The following is a 12,042-nucleotide window of genomic DNA, read 5'->3' on the forward strand; positions in this document are numbered from 1 at the left end:
AATGTACCAGAGTCTGGTAGGACCAGGCTAGTGTAACCAGAGTCTGTTAGGACCAGGCTAATGTACCAGAGTCTGGTAGTACCAGGCTAGTGGACCAGAGTCTGGTAGGACCAGGCTAATGTACCAGAGTCTGGTAGGACCAGGCTAGTGTAACCAGAGTCTGGTAGGACCAGGCTAGTGGACCAGAGTCTGGTAGGACTAATGTAACCAGAGTCTGGTAGGACCAGGCTAGTGTAACAGAGTCTGGTAGGACCAGGCTAGTGGACCAGAGTCTGGTAGGACCAGGCTAGTGTAACCAGAGTCTGGTAGGACCAGGCTAATGGACCAGAGTCTGGTAGGACCAGGCTAGTGTAACCAGAGTCTGGTAGGACCAGGCTAGTGTAACCAGAGTCTGGTAGGACCAGGCTAGTGTAACCAGAGTCTGGTAGGACCAGGCTAGTGTAACCAGAGTCTGGTAGGACCAGGCTAGTGTAACCAGAGTCTGGTAGGACCAGGCTAGGTCACCTGCGGTGCTGACCCCTAAATGAGCTAATTATGCTGATTATTAAAAATGGCCCAAAATACAGCTTTTAGCAACCAAGCTTCATTTCATCCACTAGACCTGTAGATGCTATTTCAATCATAATGTGATTCCAACACCTGTAAGAGAAGCATGTAAATGTTGATTAGTTGGTGTGTATCTGGAATTAAAAGCGTGCAATCTCAGATGAACAGTTTGCTTCATTTGCTTAAATTATAGACGCAGAATTAGTGGACACAAAGTACAACTGTACAGACGAGAGTCTGGCTCAGCGGAAGTACGTTTCCAGGTAGTCTCGCATCACCAGACTGCAACGACTCCTCGACCAATCGATCAAACTATTTTAATAATCTTTCCAGTATTTTCTCATGCAAAAATGACATAAAAGGCCGTTTTCAGCCACTCAAATATGGAGATTGTTGTGCTCTGTTTCTGTTTTATATCATATTGAACTGAACATCTTTAGGTTTTGGAAAACAAAATAGACATCTAAAGGCGTCCCCTTGGTGAAAAATGTCCATCCCAGTTTCTCATTTTCAGACCAGAAGATGAATTCAGAAAATTATCGACAAAGTAATCGAGATTGAGAATAATCGTTATTAAACTCAAGGAGACACAGTAAGTAGGCTATTATGTCAGATTAGTCTCTCGGTGACAGACCTTCCTCCACAGCGCTGCGGAGGAAGGTCTAGCTAGTCCACACAGCATTCTCGGTGATCAGCCCCCTATTTTAAACCAGGGATCTTCAACAGGGGGTCCGGGACCTCTATGGGGGCCTCAGAGTCAATGCAGGAGGGGCCTCCAAATTATTTTTAGTCTTAACATGAGTCCAACATATTATTAGCAAATATAACTCCCCACTAATGATAGGCTTACTGGCCTATAGGTAAGATAGTCAGCTGCCCTACACGTTATTGTAGGCCCAGTTTAATATGCGACTTCATTTTATACAGTATGTAGTAGGGGGTCCCTGCTCTACTCTTCCAGTTTAGGAGCCCTAAGACCCCTGCTTTAAACAATAAAGAAAGCAAGACATCTTTTTCTTATACATAGTTGAGAACTATTCTTTCTGGAAGAATTTATCAGTATGATCAACGTCATTATTTCTTGGATTTTGTATCACTTTACTCCCTAAATGTATGTACATTACATATGAGAGGAGCCCCAGAGAAGCATCTAGCGACTGACCGATGATGTGATCGTGTGTGTGCTGTGTGTCTCTGTCTGACTGTTCTCTATCCCGACACACACACACACACACACACACACACACAATGTCCAACACAATAAACAACAAACTGCCGTCACACAATAGAAGCTCAGAGAAATACCGGCTGACTGGACAAATACTCACACTGACACTGACTGAGTGAACTGGCAGCTTCATACCATAGATATACTGTATACTGTCAGTATATACAGTATATATGGCTTCATACAGCCTGGAGTCTGCACATTTATACTTCATTCTTCATCTTGGAAACAGTACTTAACCCCCCTGTTGTCTTTGGGTCAAATTTGACCCATTTTCAAAAAATGTCTATATCAGCAATTTGGGTTTCTTTCAACCAAATTGCCAAAAATTAACATGGATGGTTCCATTTAACGCTCTTCTCAAGTAAAATGATGGATCAGTACACTATTTTCATAGAATGTTGGGTGTTTTTTTTGCATATTTCTGCTTTTTAAACTCAAAAAGTAGGTTTTAGTGTCTGTGAATTCCAAGAATAAAACTGGTTTTATGAGTTGGTTGTACTGGGGGAAATGTAAAAGTGACAAAAAAGTTGAAAAAAGGGTCAAAAACTTAGAAAAAAAGCAACAAAAACATACAAAAAACAACTTAAAAAAATAAATAAAAATGCGACAATAGGCGCCAGGAGACCAGTGTTTAGGCAACAAATGTCAGAAGAAGCGCCAAAAACCTCCAGAAAGGCGACAAAAACATCATAGAAATCGTCCCAAAACATCGAAAAAAAGAGACAAAAAAGTTGAAAAAAAACCGACAAACTCAAAAAAAAAGACAAAAAATACCCAAAAAAACTCAGAAGAGTCAGCGTCAGAAGGCTAGAAATGTCAGCAGAAGAGCCAAAAACTTTGAAAAAAAACTTCCAGAAAGGCGACGAAAAACTTCGTCAAAAATTTAAAAAAGCTACAAAAACATTGAAAAAAAACTAAATTATTTAAAAAATTGTCAAAAAAAAACCTAAAAAAAAGAGACAAAAGAAGCTGAAAAAAGCCACAAAAACATTGTCAAAAAGGCGATAAAACTCAGAAAAAAGCAACAAGAATGTCGAGAAAAGTCCTTCCTCAAGGAAATGTTACGTTATTCAATAATAAAAAAGAAACCTACAATGTTCCCCAAACATTTTGGGTCTTTGTGGTCATTTTGTTTTCTTTGGGTTCATCAGGGAGGGGTTGCGATCTCCAACTATCTCGGGAGGTCCCGGGACACGTCTGCATGGATTGAGAAACACGACAAAAAACAGAGAAAAAATACGTTTAAAAAAGAGACAAAAAAAACCTAGAAAAAAACTCGGCGTCAGACGGCTACAAATGACAGAAGAAGCACCAAAAACGTTGAAAAAAAATCCAGAAAGGCGACAAAAAACTTTGTAATTTTTTTTTTAAAAAGCTACAAAAACATTGAAAAAATATTGTCCCAAAAAAACAAAAATATTTGAAAAATTATCAAAAAAACATTGAAAAAAAACTCTGCGTCAAAAAGCTACAAATGACAGAAAAAACGACAAAAACCTTGACTAAAAACTCTAGAAAGGTGACAAAAAAAAACGAAAAATTTACCAAAAGATAAAAAAAAAAAGCAACAAAAATGTTGAAAAAAATTGTCCAAAAAAAAATTCGAAAAAAAGAGACAAAAAAAGTTGAATAGACAAAAAAAAAAACTCGGCGTCAGACGGCTACAAATGTCAGAAAAAGTGCCAAAAACTTTGAAAAAAAAACTCAAAAAACGCGACAAAAACCTCGAACAAAGAGACAAAAAAATCTAAAAAAGACCCCAAAAAACTAGAAAAAAAACTCGCCGTCAGACAGCTACAAATGTCAGAAAAAGCGCCAAAAACTTTGGAAAAAAAACCTCCAGAAAGGCGACAAAAACGCTGAAAAAAATGACCAAAAAAAACTTCTACTTGCCCAAAGTCAAATTTGAGTGGCCACTACACAAATAGTTTTTTATTAGAAGTTATCAAATGATGACAAAAACTCAAGTAAATTGTTATATTTGTTATTTTATATATTTTGTATCTAACTTTTTAATTAATAGTTTCCTTTAACATATTTAATTTTTTCTATTTTTTTATGACATTGGATTTATTTATTTTTCTCTTTTGTAGGCTACCTAATACATTTCTAACCTACCTAAACCTTTTCCATTTTTCATCTACATATTATTAATAACAACAGGCTCTTATTTTGAAGTCAGCACTGATATTCCGGAAGTATGGAATATTTGAAAATGTAATGGAAAAATTACATAGACCATGATTTTCTTAACCATGATTGTTCATCTATTGAGTAAATTTTAATTATAAGGAGATCCTTAAATATGCCTCTGAAACATGTGTCTCCTAAAGATATTTCTTGAAACAGTCCTCCAGTTTAAAGATAGCTGAGAAGGGTATGACCCTGTGTATTCTCTACTACAAGCAGATGGCAACGACGCACAGGCGTCTGTAGAGATATGCAAAGGTCAGTTTGTCCAAAACCTAAGGTTGGAGCCTGAACCAATCTGTAGACGAGATAGATTCCCGACTCCTATTGAAGGACTTTTTTGACGCACTAGACAGATGTACAGGGACAGTTTTAGACAGCAGTGTTCAAGATTAGAATGTTTTCCAAACATGGTCGTGTTTTCTGCTGTGAAAATGGGATATAAGGAGATGGCATATGTTACGAGACACAGATCGGCTGTCACTTTGTAACTCTGTTCATTGTGAATTGCTGTTCTTGTCACTGTTTGATTGTTCTCTCGAGAAAATAATTAAACCCTTCCACCGAATACCTAAACTTTAAATCCAGTTTGCAGCCTGTCTTTATTTTGTTTCAACAAGGTCTCTTCTTCACCCAAATTCCTCCCTCGCTGAACAGAAACTTCCACCACAAAAGGAACAGGGTTGTTAGAGAGTTTAATTCGTCCTAAATTGTTTAGTTGATTTTGCTAGGTTGTTTCGGGTTTATTCTTTTTTTTACATAATAATTTTTTCCTGCTAAACTCCTGTTCCGCAATGGAGTCCGGTAGATGGCGGTAATGCACCTTACACTGGTTGCCAACCGCCAATTAAAAATCAGAACAACAACAACAGGCTCTTATTTTGAAGTCAGCACTGATCTTCCGGAAGTGCGAGTCAGAAGGAACTAGAAAGACGCATCTCTTCTTTGTGATGAGCGACTGGCGGTTTTAAACCCCCGGCCGGACTAGTCAGCGACGCCGCAGCGTTATATTATTATATCGCCGGTCGGAGCTTCGTGTTGCCCGTTAGGAGGAGTCTCAGTGTCGGGCTGGTGTCCTCTCGAGCGCCCGGGATGGCGGCTTTGGTTTTAACCAACAAAGCTCTTCACGCGCAGCTGTCCGTCGTCATGGGAGCGCTGACCAAAGCGGCGGTGGCGGAGATATGCGCGGTGGTGGACGAAGGCTACGCGGCGCTGCAGATGGAGATCTCGCGGAGCCACCGGGAGAACGAGGACCTGAAGAAGAAGCTTCACCTTATAGAGTCCATAGTGGTCCGCGCGGACAGGCGCGGGAAGGCTGCGGCGGAACCGGGATTTGTACCGGCCGCGGAGAGCGCACAGAACGCGGAAACACCGCAGCAGCGGCGGGACAGTGAGGGCGGAGACACCGCTGCTGCTGCTGCTGGAGGGGATGGAGGAGGTGTGGTGCTGCTGCAGGAGGAGGTAAACACACACACACACACACACACACACACACACACACACACACACACACACACAGTTAATCATCTGTTATCTGTGCACAGCTGACAGTTGGATGTTGATCTTTCATCTTTTAAAAAGATAACCGTGTTTTATTTCAGTCACATAACCGCGGGCTGAAAGTTAAACACAACTGTCATCATGGATCCTAAATACTTACTATATAGTACTCTTTAACAACCATTACCTGACCATTTATACTAGTTTTTATAGAGATGTTCCGATACCAGTATGGGTATCGGCTCCGATACTGCCTAAAACGCTGGTATCGGGAAGTACTGGACTTCATGCACCGATCAGATATCACGTAATAAAGCCCTAAAGAAAATCTACGTTAAAGTAGTTTATTTATGTTCTTTTTCTGTTATAACTGACTGTATATTAGTCTGTGGTTATAACTGACTGTATATTAGTCTGTGGTTATAACTGACTGTATATTAGTCTGTGGTTATAACTGACTGTATATTAGTCTGTGGTTATAACTGACTGTATATTAGTCTGTGGTTATAACTGACTGTATATTAGTCTGTGGTTATAACTGACTGTATATTAGTCTGTGGTTATAACTGACTGTATATTAGAAAAAACCCAACAAAAACCCCGCCGCACAATATGCACACCTAAGTCATCCACTAGCAGAGTTTGTTAGTTATTAAACATTAATATTATGAGTCCTGTGACTGTGTGACTGTATACACTCTTACATTAAATCTTTCCCAGCTTCCAGACGTGGTGTTAATCAAAGACGAAGACTCGGACAGTAACGACAGCTTTGACGAAGGTGAGTGTGTGTGTGTGTGAGTGTGAGTGAGTGAGTGTGTGTGTGTGTGTCTGTGTGAGTGAGTGAGTGAGTGTGTGTGTGTGTGTCTGTCTGTGTGTGAGTGTGTCTGTCTGTCTGTGTGAGTGAGTGAGTGAGTCTGTCTGTCTGTCTGTGTGAGTGAGTGTGTGTGAGTCTGTCTGTCTGTCTGTGTGTGCGAGTGAGTGAGTGTGTGTGTGTCTGTGTGAGTGAGTGAGTGTGTGTGTGTGTGTCTGTCTGTGTGTGTGTGTGTGTGTCTGTCTGTCTGTCTGTGTGTGTGAGTGAGTGTGTGTGAGTGTGTCTGTCTGTCTGTGTGAGTGAGTGTGTGTGAGTGTGTCTGTCTGTCTGTGTGAGTGAGTGAGTGTGTGTGTGTGTGTGTGTCTGTCTGTCTGTGTGTGTGTGTGTGTCTGTCTGTCTGTCTGTCTGTGTGTGAGTGAGTGTGTGTGTGTGTGTGTGTCTGTCTGTGTGTGTGTGAGTGTGTCTGTCTGTCTGTGTGAGTGAGTGTGTGTGAGTGTGTCTGTCTGTGTGTGTGTGTGTGTGTGCAAGTGCGTGTGTGTTAGTGTGTGTCTGAGTCTCTGTGTGTGTGTGTACGAGTGCGTGTGTGTGTGTTAGTGTGTTTCTGAGTGTGTGTGTATGAGTGTGTGTGTGTGAGTGAGTGAGTGTGTCTCTGTCTGTGTGAGTGAGTGAGTGTGTGTGTGTGTGTGTGTGTGTGTGTGTGTGTGTGTGTGTGTCTGTCTGTCTGTGTGAGTGAGTGTGTCTGTCTGTGTGTGTGTGTGTGTGTGCGAGTGAGTGTGTGTGCGAGTGCGTGTGTGTTAGTGTGTGTCTGAGTCTCTGTGTGTGTGTGTACGAGTGCGTGTGTGTGTTAGTGTGTTTCTGAGTGTGTGTGTACGAGTGTGTGTGTGTGTGTGAGTGAGTGTGTCTCTGTCTGTGTGTGTCTGTGTGTGTGTGTGTGCTGTGTAAAACGTAGCAAAACATATTCATATTTAAACCAAAACGTAGCAGTGTAGATGTAGCCTGAGAACTCCTATAACTCTAATATATCTTCAGCTTTGTGATGCATTTTATTTTATATATATATATATATATATATATATATATATATATATATATATATATATATATATATATTTATTATCTTTCAGATAACAGAACGCCCGCTGACGCAGGGACAGCTGCAGCCAGAGCGTGCGTCACGTCGATGGCCGTCGGCCGCGGAATGAAAAGACACTGGCCAGGGTGCGAAGAGGCGGACAGGAAGTCGTCCTCCGAGCCGCTCGCACCGAAGGCCGGGGCGGCGGCTCAGAGGCAGAGCGCGACTGTCTTCACGCTGGACGCTCCTCGCAGCGAGCCGGGCTGCTCCGGCCAGCTCGCCGGTGCCGAGACGGAGGCTGGCGATTCGTCACTTGGGTCCTCTTACTCCGTGCAGATGGACCCGGACGTCCAGCTGCTCCACCCGAGCGCAAACAGACAAACGTACTTCGGCAACGGCGCCCTGATCAAGTCCCAGTCTCCCACAAGCAGAGCGGAACTAGATCTCAGCCTGACGTGGACGAAACAGCCGAAAACCCTTCTGACTTTTGCTCACTTCAACCCCAACGAGAACATGGACGTGGGCGACGCTTTCGGGCTCAAGATGGTCAACGTGAGCGGCTCGGCCGCCCCAGACGGCCAGCTGTCCGAGGGCAGCAACTCCGCGTTTGAGTACGACGACTGCGACGTGGCGAACTTCCCGCCGTACGGGGACCAAACCGGTGGAGGACCCCCGCCGCTCTGCAACGGGCAACCGGGCAGCCGCGCCAGGCGCTACGTGTGCGCCATCTGCGCCAAGACGTACGCCACGTCCCAGAACCTGGACGTTCACATGCGGATCCACACGGGCCAGCGGCCGTTCAGCTGCGCCCAGTGCGGAAAGAAGTTCACCCAGTCGGCGCACCTCAAGTCGCACCTGAGCGTGCACTCGGGCGAGCGGCCCTACGTGTGCACGTTCTGCTCCCGGAGCTTCATCGTCAAGTACAGCCTCAAGTTACACATGAAGAAATGTCATCCTGACGCGTGAATCAACAGCCGTGGGTTTAATTCCTACAGTGTTCTGTTCTATACATATCCCGTTTTTAAATACAAGAAAGGTTGTTTTTTTTTAAAGGGTAACTAGTGTTTTTTTCAACCTATTTTCCTATGTGTTTGTGTCTAAGTGACTGATGGGAACAACAATCTTTGACATTGGTCCAGTATTAAGCTGCAGTCGGCAGCGGAGAAACAAGCTACAATGTAAGTTAATGGGACAATTGTCCAGCTCGTATTTACCTTCACAAAAGTGCTCGTTTTGCCGCTGACAGGCTCAGATTATTGTTCTAAGTGTCTGACAACATAATGAAAGGATTTCTAAGGAGGTCGACCTTTCTGTTAAAGAGTAAGATCCTTTTTTTAAACATAAAAATATCCACGAAATTGCGTTTGCTTAACCCACCAGACTCCATGTAAAAAAAACCAGTAATTTTAGCATCGTAAAATACACTTCACTCAAAGTCGACAGAAACTAAATAAAACTGTGAAAAGCCGTTTTAGGTCGTCTTTCCACTTTTCCAACCATCACAACTCTAGTTTTGGTTGAAATAAACACGTGAAAATGTGATTTACATGTGAAAATATGTTGGCTCTATACACGCTAAAAGTGTTGTTTTTTTAAATGGAGTCTGGTGGGTTTAGCGCTAGCGACTTCAGAGCTGTTTCTGGTTAAACAGAAAGGTCTTAAAGAGGTTTTAAAGGTCTATCTCTGTAGGGATCCTTTCCATAATGTTGTCAGACACTTAGAATAATAATCTGAGTCTGTCAGCAGCAAAACGAGCACTTTCAGTGGACCAAATTGACGATGCACATGGGTGCACAGGGTTACATTGTAGCCCGGTCTGCAGCGTTCACACTTAATACTGGACCAATGTCAAAGATTGTTGTTCCCATCAATCACTTAGACACAGAAACATAGGGAAAAAGGGTCCAGGTTGAAAAAACGCCTTTAATTTGACAGGACAGCTAGGTGAGAAAGGAGAGAGAGAGAGGGGGAAGACATGCAGGGAATCGCCACAGGTCGGATTCGAACCCTGGACCTCTGCATCGAGGCATAAACCTCTCAGTATATGTGCGCCTGCTCCACCCACTGGACCAACCCAGCCACAGTTTTTTCTGTTTTTTTTCACATGAAGAGACGCGTGAATGACCGGGTTTGGTTTTTTTTCCAAAATGTTCTGTCCTGTAAATATCTTGTTTTAAATGGAAGAAAGGTTGCTTAACATTCATAAGCAGGGCTTATGTTTAAGAGTGAGATCCTTTTTGTTTAACATGAAACAGCCCCGAAATCACCATCACCAAACCCACCAGACTCCATGTAAATAATCAGGACTTTTATCATCGTAAAACACACTTCATTCAAAGTCGACAGAAACTAAATACAGCTATCAAAAGCCATCTTGGTTCATCTTTTCACTGTTCCAACAATCACCACTCTGGTTTGGTTGAAATAAACTCTTAAATCACCCATTTACATGTGGAGATATGCTGGCTCTATACACGCTAAAAGTCCTGATTATTTACATGGAGTCTGGTGGAGATATGCTGGCTCTATACACGCTAAAAGTCCTGATTATTTACATGGAGTCTGGTGGAGATATGCTGGCTCTATACACGCTAAAAGTACTGATTATTTACATGGAGTCTGGTGGAGATATGCTGGCTCTATACAAGCTAAAAGTCCTGATTATTTACATGGAGTCTGGTGGAGATATGCTGGCTCTATACACGCTAAAAGTCCTGATTATTTACATGGAGTCTGGTGGAGATATGAAAATAACCGTTGGTTGCAGCCAGTTTCATATTTTTTTCAGTTTATGCTCAAACAAAAAGTCCAGCCATGAAACCCGAAAAACCCTTTGTGAGTCTGCATAATAACTTTTAATCAGCTTTAAATTAACTTTATTAATCTCCAGCCAACATGGCAAGTACACTTTTAAATTTACCAGCCAATCAGATTTTTATTTTTGTATTTGAAAAATGAACCATGAAAAATATACCACATAAACTATGAACTATGACTAGAAATAGTAGTACCATTCATGGCATAGCAGGACGTAGCAGGACGTTTCCTGTATACCGAAGAAACGTTCCTCTACATATATGTTAATGTATATGTTTGCTTGCACACATTGAACATGTTGTACCAATTGTCTACCGTCCTTATAATCTGTGTCAAATTAAAGCTATAGTGTGTAGTTTCTGTCTCCCCCATGAGGAATTTTAAATAATAACAACACTGTCGGCTACACCAAGCCAAGGAGGACACGGAGGATTAAAAAAATCATGATGAAACAGTCATACTGAGAGATCCAGAGAGTTGTGTGGAGCTGATAGTCTTAATTAGCTTTGCAGCAACTCATCTGGTAACGGCTTGAATGTAACGGACGTTCATTAATATTAAAAAAGGTTCACTCTAGAGCAGTGGTGCTCAAACATTTTTCAATAATGTACCCCTTTTTATTAGTTTCTTTAAGCCAAGTACCCCCTGACCAGCGCTAATCGTTTTTGGTAGAAAAATAAGTGTATATAAAGAGGAACAGTACAGCGCTGTCAGCGATAGGTTTACTAAACAACAGCCTTGTAACTGAAAAAAACATTTAAATGCTGATGAGAAAAGGAGACAAAAACTGTAAAGAAGACAAAAACTTGGAAAAAGACGGTAGAAAGAAGGAAGGAAGGCAAGAATAGGTCGAAAATAGTATCAAAAACTTCAAAAACAGTGACATAAGAAGAAACAAGCGAGAAACCTGTAAAAAGTAGGACAGTAGAAGGAAGGAAGGATAGATTAGGTCCAAAGAAGGAGACACAAATGTCACATTTTTGGTAGGAAAAGTCTACATAAAGAGGAACAATGTTCTGGACAACAGCCTTCAATACCTCACGTACCCCCTGCAGTCCTCCAAAGTACCCCTAGGGGTACACGGACCCCCATTTGAGAAACACTGCTCTAAAGGTTTAAGATTAGGCACCAAAAACGACTAGTTAAGATTAGGAAAAAGATGGTGGTTTGGATTAAAACACACTTAAGGAACACACATTTCCTGGGTGAAAAGCTTCAGTTTTCCCCGGGACGAGAACTCCGCTCCCTGGCTTCTCTCTCTCTCTCTCTCTCTCTCTCTCTCCTCCTCCTCAGCACCTGCTCATTAATGTTACGGCTGCCATTACACAACCATTTTGAAATAAAAGCCAAAATGCTTCCTTCCTCCATCACCTCCCTAACGTTAGTGCAGCAGCGTGCTGCGTCTGATGTCATTGGAATTGTTCTTTTGATCATGCGGGTCAGTTCCAAACCGCAAACAGTTCCCACTGGAAGCTGATATAATAGGTGCTTTCCGACCGTATAGTACTTTTTTTTTTTTAGGAAAAGTACACTTTTTTGGCCACATTTTAAAAGGTCGTGGGAACAGCCAAACAAAAAATCTGATCTGAGCAAAAAAAAATCTGAATTAAGCATTAAGACTTGGGGTGTGAACGTAGCCTAAAGAGACCCAGTTTACGAAATTTGACCCATTTTCAAAAAGTTTCTATATCAGAAATGTGGGTTTATTTCAACCAAATATTAAAACAAAATAACGTGGATGGTTCCATACAACACTCTTCACAAGTTAAATAATTTTTACTTTAATTATTTTTTTTAATTTTCACTTTCATTGCGCCACGGGGCGACCCTCTGACTCGTGCACGCGTTACCGGCAATTACCACTGGATGCGG

At 41.9% G+C, this 12,042-nt stretch overlaps 1 protein-coding gene across 1 annotated transcript; it reads left to right on the forward strand.

Annotated features, from left to right (window-relative positions):
* Positions 1 to 273: 273 nt before the first annotated feature.
* Positions 274 to 10,525, forward strand: LOC144527181 (uncharacterized). Its single transcript, XM_078265102.1, has 3 exons — positions 274 to 5,428; positions 6,188 to 6,248; positions 7,406 to 10,525. Exons 1-3 carry the CDS (start codon positions 5,060 to 5,062, stop codon positions 8,317 to 8,319), a joined length of 1,344 nt encoding a protein of 447 aa, XP_078121228.1. The 5' UTR covers positions 274 to 5,059; the 3' UTR covers positions 8,320 to 10,525.
* The last annotated feature ends 1,517 nt before the right edge of the window (positions 10,526 to 12,042 follow it).

This window comes from Sander vitreus, chromosome 12, assembly GCF_031162955.1.
Source record: "Sander vitreus isolate 19-12246 chromosome 12, sanVit1, whole genome shotgun sequence".
In the NCBI taxonomy this organism is placed as follows: Eukaryota; Metazoa; Chordata; class Actinopteri; order Perciformes; family Percidae; genus Sander; species Sander vitreus.